Source organism: Heteronotia binoei, chromosome 10 (genome assembly GCF_032191835.1).
Source record: "Heteronotia binoei isolate CCM8104 ecotype False Entrance Well chromosome 10, APGP_CSIRO_Hbin_v1, whole genome shotgun sequence".
In the NCBI taxonomy this organism is placed as follows: Eukaryota; Metazoa; Chordata; class Lepidosauria; order Squamata; family Gekkonidae; genus Heteronotia; species Heteronotia binoei.
The window spans coordinates 96,084,621-96,106,512 of record NC_083232.1 but is presented as its reverse complement, the minus strand read 5'-3'; the positions used below and the strand labels follow the sequence as shown (position 1 = coordinate 96,106,512).

General features: G+C 46.7%; 1 protein-coding gene across 1 annotated transcript in view; it reads left to right on the top strand.

Annotated features, from left to right (window-relative positions):
- COL15A1 (collagen type XV alpha 1 chain) overlaps nucleotides 1-21,892 on the top strand; it is a 339,567-nt gene that overhangs the window by 133,741 nt on the left and 183,934 nt on the right. The window contains exons 3-8 of the mRNA XM_060247740.1: nucleotides 3,849-4,396; nucleotides 8,753-8,827; nucleotides 10,503-10,592; nucleotides 16,252-16,396; nucleotides 18,434-18,576; nucleotides 20,074-20,202. Of these exons, the coding sequence (XP_060103723.1) occupies nucleotides 3,849-4,396; nucleotides 8,753-8,827; nucleotides 10,503-10,592; nucleotides 16,252-16,396; nucleotides 18,434-18,576; nucleotides 20,074-20,202 (1,130 nt within the window). The remainder of the gene's footprint in view (nucleotides 1-3,848; nucleotides 4,397-8,752; nucleotides 8,828-10,502; nucleotides 10,593-16,251; nucleotides 16,397-18,433; nucleotides 18,577-20,073; nucleotides 20,203-21,892) is intronic.

Genomic DNA, 21,892 nt, shown 5'->3' with positions numbered 1-21,892 from the left:
TGGGGACTTTGGAGGTGGAGGTTGTGACAAGCATCATTGAACTCCAAAGGGAGGTTTGGCAATCAAATTTAAAAGGACCGCGCACCTCTTAAATGCCTTTCCTCCTTTGGAAATACTGGAGGATAGCAGTACTTTCTTTGGGGGCTCATAGAATTGGTCCCCCTGGTCCAATCTTTTTGAAACTTGGGGAGTATTTTGAGGAGAGCCACTGGATGCTATATGGAAAATGTGGTGAATCTACCTCAAAAAACAGCCCTCCTCAAGTCCCAGATTCCTATTATATCCTATGGGAACTGGTCTCCATGAGGTATAATGGAGTGCCCAGCAGACATTTCCCTCCCCCGCCCCCTGCTTTCTGATGGCCCTGAAGTGGGGGGAGGACCTCCAAACTAGGGGATCCCCTGGCCCCACCTAGGAACTGGCAACCCATACCATACCAAACCTTTAATGGCATAATAGATTCAAACAAAAATACACAGAATATAAAAATTTAAACATTGGAGATAAAATCAAAATAAAGAGGCTTGTCACTCCAAAGACCAAACAAAAATTAAGGCCTACATTGCTTATAAGACAGCCTACCTGGAGCTTACTATATCTAAAAAGAAAGCTTTCTTTCAGAATAAATGGGACCAACTTTACCACTCGATAAAATCTAACGATAATAAGGCTTTCTGGAGAATCATTTCAGGTAATCTAAAAAAACAATTCTGTTACTGACCCAGATATTTCTGAGCAAACATGGGTTGATTACTTCTCTAACATTTTTGCTGCTCCATGTGTATCCCCTCCTATCTTAGCAAACCCCTCAGTTACTGATATGCCGGTCTGGCCTCCTGTAACTCAAGAGCAGGGGTCCTCAAACTTTTTAAATAGGGGGCTAGTTCACTGTCCCTCAGACTGTTGGAGGGCCAGACTGCCGTTAGTGTACAAGGCCGTGGGCCGTCAGTTCTCCGTCTTCTGCATCTCTCTCCCTTCCCCACACCACACACCCCGGCCTGGGAACTCACCTCACTTCGGTATCATCTCACACTCTGTCTCCGCCGCCTCAGCCCAGTGCCGGAAGTGTGCGTTGCTAACGCGAGTTTAGGTCGAATGTCACTTCTGGTCTGATTTTGCCATAACCCGGCAGGCCGCATAAACGTCCTCAGCGGGCCGCATCTGGCCCGCGGGCCGTAGTTTGAGGACCCCTGCTCTAGAGGAACTGGCAACGCTAATTGTTCATGTAGAAATAATTTGTAATGCGCTATATTCCTCTCATTCTGCGCTTTGACATTCGATTGCATTTTGAATTTTTCTCCTTTTTTCTGACCTATGACTAGTTGCATCCGACATAAAGCTTCAATAAAATATTTGTTGTTTTAACAAAAAAAAAATTCCAGGCAGAAGCTGCCTGGAGCTTGACCGGATTGCTAAAATCTGCACGGCCAGTCAGAAGCCCTGCTGGGCAACAGCCGCACTTGGCCTGCCCACTTTCTCAAAGCTCTTGGCAGGGGCCGTGGGCACCTCTGCCACACAGTCTACCCTCCAAAAGCAGCCATTTCCTCCACAGGAACTGACCTCCGCCGTCTGTAGCGCCGCTGCATCTCCGGGAGAAAATTATTTCTAATATTAACGCAAAGCCACTTGAAATGTTCTAGAAAACATTTCAGTCGTGACTTGCCCAGAGATAGAGCCGCGCTCGGTGTATCAAGGCCGAGCTTTCAAAATCAGGTCATAAATGGAATAAGGTGCCTGGCAAAATTCTTCTGTCGTTCTGAATTCATATGTAATATTGAGAATGGAAAATGCTGCCGGTTCTAGTGGCTTTGCTTTTATACTGGAGACTTGGCTGGGGAAAAAGGACATGAATCATTGCAAAGATCACCTGTCAAATGATGTGTGTGCAGCACAGGGCACTGATGGTATGAAACGTCCGTTGCTGTCCAACATGCCAATGGACGCACCTTCTATTGACATCGACCCCCTAGATTATATTTCCATCATTTTTGTACTGATGGACTAAGGCCATAAGGTTCTTCTGCATTAATGTAGAAAGATTGATTTCATGAACTCATGTTACAGACAATTCTCCCTCTAAGCCCTGGAGTCTTGTGAGCAAAAATTCTACTTTGTGACCTTCTGGTATTGAAGATGTGAGCTGCTGCATAAATTAGTTTGCTCTGGGGCCATTTTTCCTGAGCTAGGACAAAAATGTGTGAGCTGGAGGCTAAAAAACTGTGCGTTGGCTCACACTAACTCAGCTTAGAGGGAACACCGGTTACAAACTGAGCCCAGTTTCACCCTCTTTGTGGAAACCAGTTTGGTGCAGTGGCTAAGTGTGCGGACTCTTATCTGGGAGAACCGGGTTCGATTCCCCACTCCTCCACTTGCAGCTGCTGGAATGGCCTTGGGCCAGACATAGCTCTCGCAGAGTTGTCCTTGAAAGGGCAGCTTCTGGGAGAGCTCTCTCAGCCCCACCCACCTCACAGGGGGAGGAAGGTTGTGGGGGAGGAAGGTAAAGGAGGTTGTGAGCCACTCTGAGATTCAGAGTGGAAGGCAGGATATAAATCCAATATCATCATCCACTGGAGACCTCCCAGAATTTCAGCTGAACTCCGGATAGCAGAGATCCATTCCCCTGGAGGAAATGGCTGCTTCAAAGGGTGGACAGTATGACATTGTACTGGGGTCACCAATAGGGTTGTCAATCCCCAGGTTACAGACCCTTCCCCCATTTCAGGGTCATCAGAAAGCAGGGGTGAGGAGGGAAATGTCTGCTGGACACTCCATTATTCCCTATGGAGACCAATTCCCATAGGGTATAATGGAGAATTGATCCGTGGCTTTCTGGGGGGGCTGTTTTTAAAAGTAGAGACACTAAGTTTTCAGCATACCATCCAGTGCCTCTCCCCAAAATACCCTCCAAGTTTCAAAAAGATTGGGCCAGGGGGTCCAATTCTATGAGCCTCAGAAGAAGGTGTCCCTATCCTTCGTTATTTCCAATGGAGGGAAGGCATGGGTGGGTGGACTTTATGGCATCACACCTCTGAGGTCTCTGCCATTTCCACCCGCCTCCCCTTCCCCCCTGCTCTACCACTCAAATCTCCAGGTATTTCTCCATTCAGAACTGGCAATCCTAGGCATGTCCCAGCCCTGCAGAGTTATTTCAGGTTGGGAAAATGGTACACCACCACCAAAGATTGGAGTCTTCAGCACTCTCCTCTACTTGGGCTGTGAGCCCAATCTGAAATTACCTGCACATGCCTAGGAAATAAGTTCCGGGTGCTAGGGTAGCTAACCTCCAGGAAGTTTAGAAAAGGCTTGCAACTGTTCATGTTTCTGAATGTGTGTGTGCCTTTAGATCTGGCAAGAGGAAAGCTGGAGGGTGGTGGGGCAAGCAGATAGAGCCATGTGGCTCACAGTTCCTCTGTTTGTGTGGCAGAAACTCCACCCTAGGCTGTTCTTTCGTTTTCCTGAAAAAATTGGTTGAAATACAGCAGATGGTCACATTCAGCAACGTGAGTAAATTGCCCCAGTGAGATCACAAGAGTGTGTGCTTGCTGATTGTATCTATTTTTGCCTTGTGAGAATGTGTGAGCATGTGTTCACATTCATTTAGTGGAAGTGCAGCTGCTGGGGGCCAAGGAAGGGAAGACTGTATTCAGGGGACCTGCACTGCTGAATTTTTATTTCTTTTAGGGAATGGGATAGTCTCCCAGCTCCCCCTCCAATTTTCTGAGTTAGACCTGGCAACAGCACCCTACAAGCAGCATAATGTTTGTGCAGAGTATCTCACTATAGCTTTTCATTGCACAAGAACAATAAATGATGGAATCTCTATTCTGTGTTTTTATCTTGCACTACAGAACGAGGATCAAAGGGGCACTTGGACCTCACAGAACTAATAGGCGTCCCCCTTCCCCCTTCCGTCTCTTTTATCACCGGCTATGGAGGGTTTCCGGCATACAGTTTTGGACCGGATGCTAACATTGGCCGTCTGACGAGGACTCTGATACCTCAGCGGTTCTTCCGAGATTTTGCTGTCACTGTCACAGCCAAGCCAAACAGTGACCATGGAGGGGTGTTGTTTGCCATCACGGATGCCTTTCAGAAGAAGATTTATTTGGGAGTCAGGCTGTCAGCGGTAGACGATGGCACCCAGAGGATAATTATGTATTACACCGAGCCCAGGTCTCACATATCCCGAGAGGCAGCTTCCTTCAAAGTCCCAGTGATGACCAACAAATGGAACCGTTTTACATTGACCGTGCAGGAAAACGACATTGTATTGTTCATGGATTGTGAAGAATATCACAGGATCCAGTTTCAGCGATCTGCTCAGGCTCTGTTCTTTGAGCCCAGTTCAGGAATATTTGTTGGGAATGCAGGAGCCACAGGATTAGAAAAATTCACTGTAAGTATCACCACTTGATACATTTCTGGGTGAGCTTGCTGCTAGACTATTGCTGTACATCTGAATGATAACGTTTCTCAGATCCACAAATGTAGCTAACTGTGTTCCAAAGATGCCCATGGGCTCAAAAATCTTTCCTGGCATATTTCTTTTAGGGAATTTATATATATATATATATATATATATATATATATATATATATATATATATATATATATATATATATATATATATATATATATATATATGTAGTACGCTGACATAATATTAATCATGTTATGTATTGTGTTGTACTGGGGTTTTGTTTCCTGAGCTGGAGAAGGGCACTCCTTGCAAACCAGGATCCTGAAGCCTGAAAGAACTGGCCAATCAGGATGCTCGGCATGTAACAACTTGTAACAAAGAGATGCAAATAAAGGATTCTGGAGTGATCCAATGGGAGTAATTGTCGCCTCCTAGGGGGGCGTGGTTAACCATGGCCAGAGTGCATGTAATGAGTGAAATGCCTGTACTGTTTGTGACTGTTTCTTCTTGCAATAAAGTGTTCTTGGTTGATTCAGAGCTGGCTGAACTCACTTTACAATAAATCACTTCAATGAGCACGCCAGAACCAAGAGATCGGTCTTATGAATTTTCTGGCTGCCCAGTAGAATGGGAAAGCATCCACGAAGCTGCATTTGTACATGCGAAAGGAAGTGCCTAAAGACGGATGACAACGTATGCCTGTGTATGCCATGTTACTCAAATGAAATAAATCCAAACTCCAAGACGTTATCAGTTTAACTCATCCGTCTTCCCACTGAGTCTTGCTCGGAACTGACAACCAGCTTGATTCTAGCGGAAATGGGGAAGTTGGCCAAAGGGGAAAATAGGAGCCAAATGAAAACAAAGATCTCAAGTTTTGTTTTCTCTCATTTAATTAAATTGTAATATCAACTGTAGTGAAAGAATTTAGTGTCGCGACTTGCAAAAAATGGGTCAAGACTTCCTGGCAGATCCCAGGAGAGCCATGCAACCCCAAGCAATGTTGGGAAAGAGCAGAGGAGTTCCTCTACCAGATCAGAAGTAAAGCACAATTGATAATTGTACTCAGGTCAAAATTCTGTTATTGGGTACTTTTTTTGTGTAAAATGCTGGGCAATCATGTCTTGGGAAATTTAAAGTGTCTTCCATCCTTCAAACAAAAGAAAGAAGATGATATTGGATTTATATCCCACCCTTCACTCTGAATGTCAGAGTCTCAGAGCAGCTCACAATCTCCTTTCCCTTCCTCCCCCACAATAGACACCCTGTGAGGTAGATGAAGATATTGGATTTATATCCCGCCCTCCACTCCGAAGAGTCTCAGAGCGGCTCACAATCTCCTTTCCCTTCCTCCCCCACAATAGACACCCTGTCAGGTAGATGAAGATATTGGATTTATATCCCACCCTCCACTCAAGAGTCTCAGAGCGGCTCACAATCTCCTTTCCCTTCCTCCCCCACAACAGACACCCTGTGAGGTAGATGAAGATATTGGATTTATATCCTGCCCTCCACTCCGAAGAGTCTCAGAGCGCTCACAATCTCCTTCCCCTTCCCCACCCCCACAACAGACACCCTGTGAGGTAGATGAAGATATTGGATTTATATTCCGCCCTCCACTCCGAAGAGTCTCAGAGCGGCTCACAATCTCCTTTCCCTTCCTCCCCCACAACAGACACCCTGTGAGGTAGATGAAGATATTGGATTTATATCCTGCCCTCCACTCCGAAGAGTCTCAGAGCGCTCACAATCTCCTTCCCCTTCCCCACCCCCACAACAGACACCCTGTGAGGGAGATGAAGATATTGGATTTATATCCCGCCCTCCACTCCGAAGAGTCTCAGAGCAGCTCACAATCTCCTTTTACCTTCTTCACCCACAACAGACATCCTGTGAGGCAGGTGGGGCTGAGAGAGTTCTCACAGAAGCTGCCCTTTCAAGGATAGCTCTGCGAGAGGTATGGTTGACTCAAGGCCATTCCAGCAGGTGCAAATGGAGGCGTGGGGAATCAAAAGCGGTTCTCCCAGATAAGAGTCCACACACTTAACTGCTGCACCAAACGGGAGATATTCACTCTGGAAAATCTTTGACCCATTACGTTTGATCCATTGGCTCTTTCTGCTGTCTTACATCTGATAGGATAGCAAGCATCATAAGGCAATTTAAGGAGCAAGTTTGCCTTCAGAATCTGTATGTAGCTTTGGGGAAATTAGTGGACATTTCCCACATCAGCAAAGTTCTGAAATTTTCAAGTTTTGCTTTTGTAATTTTTCAGTAAAGGAAGGGCTTTTTTTGAGCAAGAACGCACAGGAATGCAGTTCCGGTTGGCTTGATGTCAGGGGGTGTGGCCTAATACGTAAATGAATCCCTGCTAGGCTTTTCTGTAGAAAACTGTGAAACAATGGTGACATTAGGGGTGTGTGGCCTAATATGCAGATGAGTAAGGGCCACTGTTGGGATCTAGCTGGCCACTGCTGAAGGATGCTGGACTAGAAGGGCTTTTGGTTTAATCCAGTGGAGGTCTTTTATTTTTTGACTTTTATTTTTTTTCATAATTAAAAGCACAGCATCTCACCCAAAAAGAGGAAGGGGAAGCTCTAAGTTGGTGAAGGAGGGAACAGATTGACACAAGAAGAGAATGCATTTTGTGATGTCAGCAGACCCACAAATGCAGACCAAATGTTAAGGCAGTCAATTTTTGCTTGCTGCCTATTAAAGACATGACTTCTTGAGCCACAAGTTTTCACATGGCTTCAGTCCGCATGCCGATGTCTGGTGACACAAGACTGGCCATCGACAGATGCCCAAAAAAGGACTCAAGCTCTCAAAAAAGAGGACAACATTTGTATGACAATTTACATTCATAATTGCAAATACATGCATAATTACTGGAACTGAAATAGAATTGCAACTTGTCATAACTTTCCTGCGTTTAGAAAAACCCTAGAGTGTTAAAGAGAAGCACCGAGCTGACCTCATGTGCCCTGCACAGTTTTTTGTGCATTTTTTTTAAATGGGTAAGCTTTCAACATGCAAACTCTCAGCTGCAAAGTTGAGCTTAAATTAAATGTGCTGATGGAGAGACTGTCAAGCATGGTAGAATTCCATTGGTAATTGATTGTTTTAGGGTCCTCCATAAAGCTGGCCTGTGAAATGTCATGGAGGACCAAGGTCTGTTAACTCTGTTATCCCCCCCCCCCCTTCTTACTTTATTGCTTGCAAAGTAGAAGTAGAGAGAAACGAAACTAACTTGGGAAAGAGTAATCAGTACCTTCCCATACATTCTTCTTAGGGAGTGCGACACATCTGGGGAAAGCAAGGACGGAGTCCTGATAACACCATGAGAATGTAGACATTTATGATAGTTTATGCGTGAGAGCGCATCCCTCGCCCCCACCTTTTGGAATCCTTTTGAAGTATGCCTTAAAAGTATTGTATAAATGTATCTTTAGCATCGTTCTCAAGAGTCTGTTACACTGAAAGTATCGGGCTATCAATAAACGTAGTTTTGTATCAAACGTGACTCGTAATTGAAACCGCATGCTTGACAGAGACAAAAAACGTTTCGTTATAGGTCTTTGTGCTCAGAGAGAGCCCTGGGTGTTGTGATCTATACCACTGTGTATAGTTCGTACCATCTGTTGCTGTAAGTAGCTTCCTGCTAGGTAATCACATTCATTTAATATGCCATGTTAATACTTATGCTTTGCTTCACCTCTGGTTGGTTTTTCCAGATCTCCACAAGTCAAATGCCAATTGCATTGTCTTTGGATGTTGTATAGCCTTTGTGACTCCATCTTTGTTACAGGCTGGTGCTTGACTTTTAGCTGTGTTGAGTTCTATGACGGGGCAGCCGTCTGGTAACTCCCAAGAGAATATTTTTCTGTCTCTCTCATGCTTGTTAGCAGCTCTTATCAAGGTAGCCTGATTTGTTTACTCTCACCACTAGTTGCCAGATGCGAGATGGCCTGGCTTATCCTAGTGTTTGGGATAGCTTGATTTTTTTTTAACTTGTAGCCATCAGTTAGGGTATAAGATTCTTAGTTTTAGACATGCATGTCCTCTCAAGATCTGGCAAAGTTTTATATGCATCTGGGAGTTCAAGACCCATTGGATGGGAGTTTAGCCTGCTATTTCTGTAAGCTTGATCATAATTTAACAAATGAACAATTAACAATTTAACCAGTTCTAAGCTTGCTTCCCTTCCCTTTTCTACAGTTTCCCACAGTCTGTTAGTTACTTAATCTGCAAGGCTTCCATCAAAGAGCCATCCAATGTTGTGCGGGGGATGGAAAAGCTGTCATGTTAATCGGCTCTTCTTTTTCTACCCAGGGCTCCATCCAGCAGCTCATCATCAAACCAGACCCAAAGGCTGCCGAAGATCAATGTGAGGATGACGATCCCTACGTGAGTACTCCAACGTACAAGTTTTCCACAGCAATGACAAGCAATGGGTTTAGGACAGCTGTTTCCAGAAGCCAAAGGGCACTTTTTCATACATTGTATCATGCACTTTCAATCTACTTTTGATGCACTTTGCGGCTGGTTTTTACTCCGTGAAATGGCAAAATCCACTTGCAAGAGATCACTAAAGTGCAACCCCCGTTTCGGAAGCTTCTCCCCACTGTGGACCAGCTGGCCAGCAGGGGAAACCCTGCCCCTAAACAGGGACGTTGCCATGTGACATCCTTAACATGATTATGTCACCCCGAAGTGACCTCATCTAGTTGAGGACATCACACAAAGATACTCGGTTTTGGGGCAAAACTTTGAGGGCAAATTTACCAGTTTTGCCCAAAACCAGAGCGTCACCCATAGCATCATTGATCAAATATGTCATGTTCAGGTAATGTCAGCACATTATGCAATGTTGTGCAATTTCCCTGCCTACCCCCCAGAATGCCCCACAAATCCCCCCACTGGAGTGAAGAGAGAACCTGGCAACTCTGCCATTATCCTTCTAGCTTGTCTCCCCCCCCCCCCCCCTTGTGGTTTTCATGACCTCTTTGACCTGGCTGCCTGTTCAAAGACACCCCCCCTCTAATATTGGAGAGGGAACTCTGTTGTGTGTTGTGGTTGTTACGGCAAAAGAGAGGAAGAAGAAGAAGATGATATTGGATTTATATCCCGCCCTCCACTCCGAAGAGTCTCAGAGCGGCTCACAATCTCCTTTACCTTCCTCCCCCACAACAAACACCCTGTGAGGTGGGTGGGGCTGGAGAGGGCTCTCACAACAGCTGCCCTTTCAAGGACAACCTCTGCCAGAGCTATGGCTGACCCAAGGCCATGCTAGCAGGTGCAAGTGGAGGAGTGGGGAATCAAACCTGGTTCTCCCAGATAAGAGTCCACACACTTAACCACTACACCAAACTGGCTCTCCAGCCAAAGTGATTTCGCAAGGATTTCACTAGTAAATACTTTGGAGAGTTAACCACAAATTATTTTTTTTTTGTTTAAACCCCCCCCCCCCCCAATTTAGCTTTTTTCCTTGCAAATCTGGGAATTTCCTCAGGTTTTCAGAACCCTCAACTGTGACTTGTGTAGATTATGCCCCATTCCATAAAGGTTATGCTGTCCTCACAGGACCAACCCTTTGGAATTATGGGGTAGAATTCTAGCAGGAGCTCCTTTGCATATTAGGCCACACACCCCTGATGTAGCCAATCCTCCAAGAACTTACAAGGCTCTTTTTTGTCAGCTCTTAGAGGACTGGCTACATCAGGGGTGCATGGTCTAATATGCAAAGGAGCTCCTGCTAGAATTCCACCCCTGGGTATTGTGATATAATATATGTTGTGATGTTAACTCTACAAATGCTGCATTGTTTTCTTGTGAAATCAGAAAACCATTCCTTCTGATACACAGGAATTTTGACGATCAACAATGACTCCCTTAGTGGATTGCACAGAAAACGTAAAGTGTATCGTTTGCTTTGTCGGTGATACAGCCTAGAAATTAACGTGGAGGACTTTTGTGTGCTTTTTCAGCCTGTGGCGTTTGGCTGCGCTGAATGCACTCAGTGTCCATGAAACCCCTCATGATAACATGTATTAAGTTCTTCATTGTGGTCTGGTTCTCCCAGGCTTCGGGAGAGGGCAGTGGCCATGATGACGTTCAGGAACAGGAAGGAATCCCTGAGACACAGGAAGTCATTCGGCCCACACACATCCCAGTAAGTATTGGACCTTTTTCCTGATTTATTCTTGTGGCACAAAGTCTACTTTTGGCTGCTGGGTGCATAGGATGAAGGCAATGGCCATTTCATGCGTGGAGTGGTCAGGGCTTTTTTTTGTAGCAGTAGGTAAGCTCTTGAAGGATTGGCTACATCAGGGAGGTGTGGCCTAAGATGCAAAGGAGTTCCTGCTACAAAAAAATCCCTGGGAGTGGTCAAAGGCAAAGTGATCTGCCACTTATTCCCTTTATGAACTCTTCAGGGGCAGCAAAGATGCTTCCTTCTTTTGCAGGTGACCAAACACTCAGCCATCTGCAGTCCACATTTGGGCAGATGACAGTTTCAGTTCCATTCATTGGCTAAAACAGACCTGACACACACAAAAATGTGACTGAGGATCTTCTGTGTTTGCTTTCTTTGTTTAAAAAGCAAATCAATAGCCCCAGAGAGCTGCTGTCAAGACTGGGGAAAGATTTTTAAAAATTATTATATTTTATTATTTTAATTTATATTATTTTACATTTTCCCCACCCAGTGAGAATGGCACATTTAGAAGGGACATTAAATTGGAAGAGTATAGGGTTGCCAAGTCTGATCGAAGAAATATCTGGGGACTTTGGGGGTGGAGCCAGGAGCAAGGGTGTGACAAGCATAATTGAACTCCAAAGGGAGTTCTGGCCATAATATTTAAAGGGACCATGCTCCTTTTAAATGCCTTTCCTCCACTGAAAATAATGAAGGATGGGGGCACCTTCTTTTGGGGCTCAAAGAATTGGACCCCCTGCTCCCAATCCTTTTGAAACTTGGAGGGTATTTTGGGGAGAGGCACCATATGCTATGCTGAAACTTTGGTGCCTCTACCTCAAAAAACACCCCCCTCCCCAGATACCCACGTATCAATTCTCCATCATACTGTATGGGAATCAGTCTCCATAGGGAATGGAGTGCCCAGCAGACATATCCCTCCCCCCCACCGCTTTCTGATGACCCTGAAGCAGGAGGGGGCCTCCAAACTGGGGGATCCCCTGCCCCCACCTGGGGACCGGCATCCCTAGAAGAGTAGCTTTTATCAACTGCCGAAGACTCTTTTGCTTCGCATCTGTCTGTGTCCAGAGGGGGCAGCAGAGTCCTCTTGAAAGACAGAATGATTGCTATGCCACCAGAATAACAACTGCATTTAGAACTCTGAATCAGAAAGTACTTCTTTTGCCAGAATTTTCTGCTGAACTTTATGTTTGATTGCTGCTGTCGGTACTTAGCATCTAGAGCAGGGGAATAAGAGGTGAGGGAACTCTCAAGAGGGAAATGAAGGAGAAACACGTGGGTAAAAGGTAAAAGCAGTCCCCTGTGCAAGCACCAATCGTTTCCGACTCCGGGGTGACGTCGCATCATGACGTTTTCACGGCAGACTTTTAACGGGGTGGTTTGCCATTGCCTTCCTCAGTCATCCACACTCCCCCCCCCCCAGCAAGCTGGGTCCTCATTTTACTGCCCTCGGAAGGGTGGAAGGCTGAGTTAACCTTGAGCCAGCTACCTGAACCCACCTTCCGCTGGGATCGAACTCAGGTCATGAGCAGAGTCTGGACTGCAATAATGCAGCTTCCCACTCTGCCCCACGGGACTCTTCAAAACGCATGGGTGCCCCCTCATGAACTTTTAGACAATTTTTGAGAATTTTGTTTCCATGAAGAGATTCTGGAGCCCGGTTCTCCTGCATTCCCCCAGGGAAAAAGCCCTGATCTAGAGGCACACCGTCATTGAGGCTGGGATGATGATATTCTCAGCTTTTGATAATTACTGTAATCGGCTCCCACTTTTGGGACTGGCATTCAATGGAATTGAACCTATGAAGACACCCCCACTCCATGAACTTTCTCTTGTAGTTTCAAGACTGCTTCTTTCAAATGTACTCAGAGGTTTTGCTTGGGCTGGAGCCTTCTGATTTGCCCCAAAATTATGCTGCGGGGGGGGGGAAATCAGCTATACATTTACGTTAAAAAAACCCCCTGCATTTGGCATGCTCTTCTTTATTCTATCACTAAAACAATTCCATCTTTATGATCCTCTTGTGCCTATTACCGGGGCCGGCCCTCCCACTAGGCAAACAAGGCATTTGCCTAGGGCAGGGGTGGCCAACAGTAGCTCTCCAGATGCTTTTTGCCTACAACTCCCATCAGCCCCAGCCAGCATGGTTCGCCCCCGGCTGGGGGTTCTCCTCCAGCGGGGATCAAAGGCTGGTCGCCCCCCACTGGAACTGGTTGAAGGGGGGGGCGCGGCCGCGACCCGTTCCCCTATCGCCCGCACCTGCTGGGTGAGGTTCTGCATCTCTTGGATCAAGAAGGTGTGCATGGCTTGCATCTCTTCTCGGAGTTGGCTGCTCTGGCTGGCAAGGGCTTCTTGCACCCATTCTGCAGCACCGTTCCCCGATCCACTTGTCCGAGGGTACTCCCCTCCTCTCTTGACTCCTTGGAACCCCCACGGGTGGTAAGACTGTTGTAGTCCCGAGAGTCGGTGTTGTTGTTGGGGGTCCTTTCTCAGATCTCCGATAATACTCTCCCGGAAATCCATGGAGCTCCAATCCCTTCAGCGCACCGTCACGATGGCTGGAGTAACCCGTGGCCCCTTGGGCTTGGGTTCCCCCTCTTCAGTGGTTTTGGTGGTACCCGCAGCTTGGTCCTGTTCACCAGCCATTGTGGTGAGGGATTAGGCCAGTTTGGGGTAAAAAGAGTTCCGACAAAATGTCAGACCCAGAGACAAGGATAAGACAAGTAGAGTTCAAGTTCTTTAATCCAGGATCATGGGCATACACAAGCATTGTCGAAACTGGCCTTCCCAGCAGTTCCTAGTGCTTATAAACCTTGCCATATGTATGAATTAGATACATGTGGAAAAAGGAACAAACTGAAATAAACAAAATGGAGTGACTCTTGACACCTGCCTACTACAAAGAATGGTTAGAACCAGGGCTTTTTTGGTAGAAAAAGCTCAGCAGGAACTCATTTGCATATTAGGCCACTCCCCCATCATTTCACATAGGGCTTTTGTATAAAAAAGCCCAGCAGGAACTGATTTGCATAGCAGACCACACCCCCTTTTGCGTAGGCAGCCAGAACTGTGTTCCTGTGCGTTCCTGCTCAAAAAAAGCCCTGGTTAGAACAGTTATTCACAGCGTTGCATGAAGAGGCACAAACTGATATCAGTAGGATGCAAAATACTAATACATCCAGGGTTGGATGCAGGGCTTTTTTTGTAGCAGGAGCTCCTTTGCATATTAGGCCACAAACCTCTGATGTAGCCAATCCTCCTGGAGCTTACAGGAGGCCCTGCACGAAGAGCCCTGTAAGCTCTTGGAGAAAGTAATTGTAAAAGTATGATGGGAGTAAGGTTTTGTTATGACAATTACAAATCAAGAAGCATTTTAAGGTAGATGCTGAGCTGATATAATTTATTACACCTTCCAGTGATGTCAGGGGTGTGTGGTATATGCAAACGAGTTATGCTAATGAGCTCCAGCACCTCTTTTTCTACAAAATGACCCCAGGAGGCACTTTCCGCCGGTGGAAGGTGAGGGTCTTGTGAGAAGGCTCCTTCCACCCAAGGAGATGAAGCCCACCCCCCAGCCTTTTCCCCTGAGAGAGCCAGTTTGGTGTCGTGGTGAAGTGCGCGGATTCATATCTGGGAGAACCGGGTTCGATTCCCCACTCCTCCACTTGCACCTGCTGGAATGGCCTTGGGTCAGCCATAGCTCTTGCAGGAGTTGTCCTTGAAAGGGCAGCTTCTGGGAGGGCCCTCTCAGCCCCACCCACCCCACAGGGTGTCTGTTGTGTGTGAGTGGGGGGGGGAAGTATTGTAAGCCACTCTGAGATTCCAAGTGTAGGGTGGGTTATAAATCCAATATCGTCTTCTTTTTCCTCTTCAGATGGAGGAATCGTTTGTCTCTTAAACGTTCTCTTAATACGCTTTGTAGTGCAGTGAGCTCGCAGCCAATCTGGAGGTGGAACCGATCACATACATTTGTCGGAATGAAATGGCAGGGGAGGTGATTGTGTAGCTTGTATCTGCTCTACATCCATTGCTTTTGACAACTCTTGGCCACCCTCTCGTCTGCCCCCAGACAAAGAGCAGTTTGTGCAAAGTCCTGCTTGCTGCGACAGGAAGGCTCTTTGTGCGAAACAGAACCACCCCGTGTTTTACGTGGTGGCGATTTCCGAGCCAAACAATCGCGAGCCCAAAACCCTTACAAAGCAATCTGTTCTCCTTAAGCTGTACAAATCTAATGGGAAGGGGGGGGAGGAAGTCTCCACGGGTTTTTTAAAAGATTATATTCAATTAATAGCCGGGGACTTAAAAGTGCACAGCGGGCAGAACTGGGGTCCGTCACGTCTCTCAAGATTCACGCTGCCTTTAGCAAAACATAAAACATTGTCCGTCAGCGGCGAAGCATCTAAATGCCAATGAGTCCCCGAGTTTATACGCTGGCCGGGAGAAATGCTGGGAAGATTTCAATGTAGCCTCTCTTGCCAAATTCCAAACGAGAGGCACGGTCTACGATAACCGGCACAGCCGCCGACAGATGCTTTTGGGAAGCTGATGTTCACATGGGACTTGCCAGCAATTCAACAAACCGCCCGATGCCGCCTGTTCCGAGTGGATTCCTCGGCTGGGTGGAAGCGAAGCGAATGCCGAATCCCACTTGGGAAAACTCAGCTGCCAGCCAAAGAAAAGCTGTGCCGAGTGCCAGCATTGCTTAGACCACTCTGCCGACCGCAACATGCTCCTGTACGATTCTGGAGCGTCTCCAAGGGGCCCGGTGGGAGATCTGCAGACATGGCATTCCATATAAGCGAAGCATTGCCCATTTTCTGTTCAGGGCATCCAGAGAAAACCTTTGCCTTCCTGAAAATGTTTAGTTCATTAGACCAGGGATGACCAAACTTGCTTAATGTAAAAGCCACATAGAATAAGTATCAGATGCAGGGCCAGCCCTAGACTGTCTGATGCCCCCCGCACTGATAACATCACCAAGTCACATAGGGGCACTCAATTTGGTGCCCCCAGAAGGCCGGCGCCCTAGGCAATCGCCTAGTTTGCCTAGTGGCAGGGCCAGTCCTGGTCAGATATTTAAGAGCTGGAAGGAAATAGATGAGAAGGGAGGGGAGGGAGAAGTGGAAAGAAAGCAACTTTAATTTTAAATGATGGTTTGGCTTGGAGAAGCAATTTAAAGAGAAATGCCTTCTCCAAGCCAGCCAACAGAGCAGTAGGGGCTTTGAGAGCCAAACAATGTGTGTGAAAGAGCCGCGTGTGGTTTCGGAGCCTCAGTTTGGCCACTCGTGTTATAGACCCTTCAAGGTGGAGGGTGGGAAGAGGGGAAAGAAAGGCTTCCGGCCTTTTGACAGAATGCATTTGGATCAACTGAATAGCTTGGAAGCTTAGGGAGGTCCTGGATCCATTAACTGATGTTCCATCAGTTTTTCTAGCTTGGCCTTCGTGGACTGCAAAGATCTGTGATATTAAGCACAGATGCGACTGCAGATTTATTTGAAAGGGATCTGAACAGATATTGTTACATGTCAAAAGCTATTTTGTTTATATTTCACTTCACACCATAAAGCTTTTTTCTGTATGTCCAGATGATGTTTGGTTTTATGTTCTTGCTTAGCAACTGGTTGGGAATCTGTCTGAAGAGGCGACGTCCGGACCAGTGGGAGCTCCACCAACTCTGTCCAGTCATGCTGAAGATGTGGATTTTTCAGGACATCATCTCCTAGAAGAATCCGTGGTCCCCACTGCAGTCACAGAGCAAGGCACTGTATATTTTAATCTCTTTACCTATATCCTCTCCAGGGAAGAGTCTTTTCTCTTACTAGCAAAATATCAGACTTGTAATACTTTGCCCAAACGCAGGTTTTTAGAAGACATGTCTTCTCTAAAATGGTATTACCACATCAGGGACTCCAACCAGCAAAACTGAGTGGAGGGTGAAGTGTTAAAATGTTTCACTGTGTGACCCCAAGGCAAATTGAGGCCTTCAATGTGCATTCTGTGGATTGAACCGGACTGTGAGCTTTGATCTTGGTCTCATCTGTTTGAGCTTCTTGGGATTCTGCTTTCAAATTTCCCTTGACCATGAATCGTCTTGAAAATTTGAGACAAACTCCTGCCGCGTAGCTTCAGCCCCACTTCTGCAACAGGATGATAATATTTTTAAGAACTACAGAATTAATATATGTGAAATGTTTTGACCGTTTTAAAGCCCTATATAAATACGAAGTATGGTTACCTAGCTACGGGCTATATAATATAATCAGTAGAGTTTCACGTAGATTTACTTTTAGCATTTATTCCAGCGCTATAAGGTGACATTTGATTACTATAATTTTGATTCTTCACAGGGTGGGAGGGTAGGGCTGAGACAGAAGGGAGTGGATAGGGCCCTTTTCATGGCAACAGTAAGATCAGAACCACATACAACTCATACCGTGTGCTTCAGAGAGCCAGTTCGGTGTGGCGGTTAAGTGCGCAGACTCTTACCTGAGAGAACCGGGTTTGATTCCCCACTCCTCCACTTGCAGCTGCTGAATGGCCTTGGGTCAGCCATGGCTCTGGCAGGAGTTGTCCTTGAAAGGGCAGCTGCTGTGAGAGTCCTCTCAGCTCCACCCGCCTCACAGGGTGTCTGTTGTGGGGGAGGAAGAGAAAAGAGATTATGAGCCACTCTGAGTGGAGGGCAGAATATAAATCCAATGTCTTCTTCTTTTTCATTGTTGAGCAAATTAAGATGCCCGGAAGCTGCCAATCTAGGGACACTTGGTTGCTGTCCCAACTGAGGAGACACAGCGTCTGCTTGGCGTGCAGAAGGTCTCTGGTTCAATCCCTAGAATCTCCAGTTAAAAGGGCCAGGCAGGAGGTGATGTGGAAGACCTTGACATGGGACCCTGGAGAGCCACATAGATGGTACTTACCAGGGCTTTTTTTTTTTAAGCAGGAACGCACAGGAACACAGTTCCAGCTGGCTTGGTACCAGGGGTGTGGCGTAATATGCAAATGAGTTCCTGCCGGGTTTTTTCTACAAAAAAGGCCTGGTGTGAAACAATGGTGATGTCAGGGGATGTGGCATAATATGCAAATAAATTCATGCCGGGCTTTTTCTACAAAAAAGGCCTGGTGTGAAACAATGGTGATGTCAGGGGTGTGGCCTAATAGGCAAATGCGTTCCTGCTGGGCTTTTTCTACTAAAAAAAGCCCTTGTACTAACCAACATTCCCTCTAAACTGCACAGTCTTGTGAGCAAAAGTTCTAGTTTGTGAGCTGGCATTAAAGTTGCGAGCTACTGCATAAATTAGTGTGCTCTGGGGTTTTAGAGAAGACAAAATTGTGTGAGCTGGAGGCTAAAAATCTGTGAGCTAGTTCACGCTAACTCAGCTTAGAGGGAACACTGGTACTAACACTGATGGTCCGAAAGTCTGATTTAGTATAAGGCAGCTTTATGTTTATGTCTCCAATTCAATAGGGAAACATGGTGGGATTTAAAACAGGCAGGTTCACTGAAATTTCATCACTGTGTCCAGATTCTGTGTCATCGAGATGTTCCTTTTTCTCTTCATTTTTGCAGAATGGTCTTTCAGAAGTTTTTTTTAATTTTTAAACCTACATTGCTCTTTTACAAGTTAGGATTCTACATCTACCTTCTAATTTAGGATGTTCACCGACTTCTTTTCACAAGAGCAAAATGAAAGTTTTTTCAATAATTCTCTGCTTTTGAGCTGTCTTCCTTCCTGGCAAATGTGATTTGACTGTTGTAAGCATTGCAGAGTTGTGTGTGATATCCAAATTTTGGCTTCTAGGTGTAACCGTTACAGTACCTGTAAATCAAACACTCCCCCCCACAACTCAACGGGAGAGCGAAATCACAACAATAGCCCAGGAAATGCTAACAACGGAAGCTGGGCCTCACACTGGAGTTCCGCAAGAAGCACATTTTGAAAAGGTGAGTATGTGGTAGGGTGGGTAGACCAAGGAGAGTTTTCCCCTTTGACCCCAATAGGGAGTGTCGGGGTGCCGTTTCTGTGCTGGATTACATTATGGTGTTCAGTTATTCTTGTCACAGCCTGACTCCTGGCTCCACCCCTAATGTCTCCGGCTCCACCCCCAGTCTCCAGATGTTTCTTGAATTGGACTTGGAAACCTAGGATGTATGATATATGGCAGGGGTGGCCAACGGTAGCTCTCCAGATGTTTTTTGCCTACAACTCCCATCAACCCCAGCCAGCATAGCCAATGGCTGGGGCTGATGGGAGTTGTAGGCAAAAAACTTCTGGAGAGCTACCGTTGGCCACCCCTGATATATGGGGTTCAGAGCTTTCAAACTCTCTTCAGTGTTTTTGGTTGAATTCCCAAATAAGTCACAAATAAGGAATGAATAAAGAACTGGGAATAAGGAACCAACTTCAGCCTCTTCCTGTTTGTGGTACAACTCACTGTAGATACAGATGCTGTGAGCCTGCCCTCCAGAGTAGAAGGGTTAATGTGTGTGGCTGTCCACAGGGCACGTAGACCAGGTCAATGGGATACGTATATTTCTTCATTCCTTATCATTTTTTTGATCCGTGATTCTAATATTTCATTGCCGCTCTGTGTAGTGAAGAATACGGATTTTTTTTTCCTCCCCTCAACAATTTTTGGAGAGCCAGTTTGGTGTAGTGGTTAAGTGTGCGGACTCTTATCTGGGAGAGCCGGGTTTGATTCCCCACTCCTCCACTTGCACCTGCTAGCATGACCTTGGGTCAGCCATAGTTCTGGTAGGAGTTGTCCTTGAAAGGGCAGCTGCTGTGAGAGCCCTCTCCAGCCCCACCCACCTCACAGGGTGTCTCTTGTGGGGGAGGAAGGTAAAGGAGATTGTGAACCGCTCTGAGACTCTTCGGAGTGGAGGGCGGGATATAAATCCAATATCTTCATCTACCTCACAGGGTGTCTGTTGTGGGGGAGGAAGGTGAAGGAGATTGTGAGCCACTCTGAGATGACGACTACTTCTACTTCTTCTTCTGTTTGGTGTAGTGGTTAAGTGTGCAGACTTACCTAGGAGAACTGGGTTTGATTCCCCACTCCTCCACTTGCACCTGCTGGAATGGCCTTGGGTCAGCCATAGCTCTGGCAGAGGTTGTCCTTGAAAGGGCAGCTGCTGTGAGAGCCCTCTCCAGCCCCACCCACCTCACAGGGTGTCTGTTGTGGGGGAGGAAGGTAAAGGAGATTGTGAACCGCTCTGAGACTCTTCGGAGTGAAGGGCGGGATATAAATCCAATATCTTCTTCATCTTCTTTTAAAATGCCCCTTCAAGCGGTAGCTATTATGAAAAAAAGATCCTCTTCACCAGCCGGCCCTTGCTGTGCTTTTTCAGACGTGGATTCCTTCTGGCTCCAACGGGGCTTTGTTCTCGACACACATGTTTAAGATTCCAGCCTGCGTGGTGTGTGTTTTCTGCTTGCAGGGTCAAAAAGGTGAGAAAGGTCAAAAGGGAGAGAAAGGACCACCAGGGCCTCCGGGAACGGCAGGACCGGAAGAAGCCCAGCCTGGGACTCGGGGAACCCCTGGAAAGACCGGCCTGGATGGGAAACCAGTGAGTATTTGGAACTTGCCGAGACCATTCTGAGTGTTCCGTGGCCTTGATATTTGCTCCAAAAGTAGCACATTCCATCGGAGCATGTTACTAGTGGGGAGATAGATGCTGAACGTTTGCATTGTTCTGTAGTGAAGTCTGTGAACCTTGGCAGTCCCTGCTTCATGGCCCCGTTGCCCTTTCCCTTCTTTGCCCTCTCTTGGGCCTCACTGACCTTCATGGCCATTGAATCCAATTGGCTGTGTCAATCTGGGTGATTTTGTTTGAGAGCAGTTCCATGCCCGTCACAGTGAATGGACTCACATCCTGTCCGTGCTTGCGTACATTGGGTTGAAAGAAAGAAGGGGTCGTTTTGTAGAAAAGGAGGGGCTGGAGCTCATTAGCACAATTCATTAGCATAACTCCTTTGCATATGCCACGTATCCCTGACGTCACCGGGAGGTGTATTAAATTACTGTATATCAGCTCAGCATCTACCCTTAAAATGTGTCTTGAATTATTATTGTCATCAGAGCTTTTTTGGTAGGAAAAAGTCCAGCAGGAACTCATTTGCATATTAGGCCACACCCACTGGCAGCACCATTGTTCCACACAGGGCTTTTGGGTAGAAAAAGCCCAGCAGGAACTCATTTGCCTATTCAGCCACGCACCCCTGGCACCAAGCCAGACGGAACTGTGTTCCTGTGCGTTCCTGCTCAAAGAAAGCCCTGATGCTCATCATAAACCTTACTCCCATCATACTTTTAAACTTACTTTCCCTTATGTGGCCACAGTGGCATGAGGAACATTTCCATCAGTCTGCTTTATACGCTTTGACTATTTTCCCCATTTTTTGTGGGGGGAAATATTAGAAAGCGTGTCAAAGCTTAGAGTTCAGCAACATTCTCCCAGGGGGTTTGGACTGGAGTCCAGAAGCAAGGGTTTTTTTGGGGGGAGGGGTAAGAAAGAAAGAGCACAATAAAATTTAGAGGTTCTGGAGCTCTGCTCCTGTGAGCTCCTGCCCAAAAAGAGGCCTGGACGAAAGCAATAACATGCATTCACTTTACAGAAGAAACCTGGATAAATGCCAGGTTTGCATCACGCATTCACTGCACTATGAGAATTATTCAATGCACGTACAAAGGGCCATCAAGAGTACACTGTACACAGATCCTATGCGCATTCACTGTAGTGTGGGCAGGGCTTGTCTGTGGCTTCACGGCATCCTGTGGGTTGCCTCGGCCAACAAGATTTCAAGGCAATGAGGGCCAGTGAGGTTGAGGCTACTGAGGGTAAAGAAGGGGGAATGGTGCCCTGAAGAACGGGGCTCAAAGCACAGAGGTGTCTACGGCAACTGCCCCAACCTCTCCAGGTGTCAGGTGCTTTCATGAGCCTGAAAATGATGTAACTCCATCTTGGCACAGCCAGAGCACTCCGATTTCCACTTCTCGGTGGTGGAAAGTACCATCAGGTCCCAGCCAAGTTGTCATAATCTGATCCTGTAGCGTTTTCAAGGCAAGAGATGAACAGAGGCAGTCGGCCACTGCTTGCCTCTGCGTAGCCACCCTGGACTTCCTTGGTGGTCTCCCATCCAAGTACTAACCTGGGTCAGCCCTGCTGAGCTTCTGAGGTCTGACAGGCTAGAACTAGCTTGGGCCTTCTGGGTCAGGGCTTGCACTTAGCAGCAGTGTCCAAATCCTTGATTCTCCCT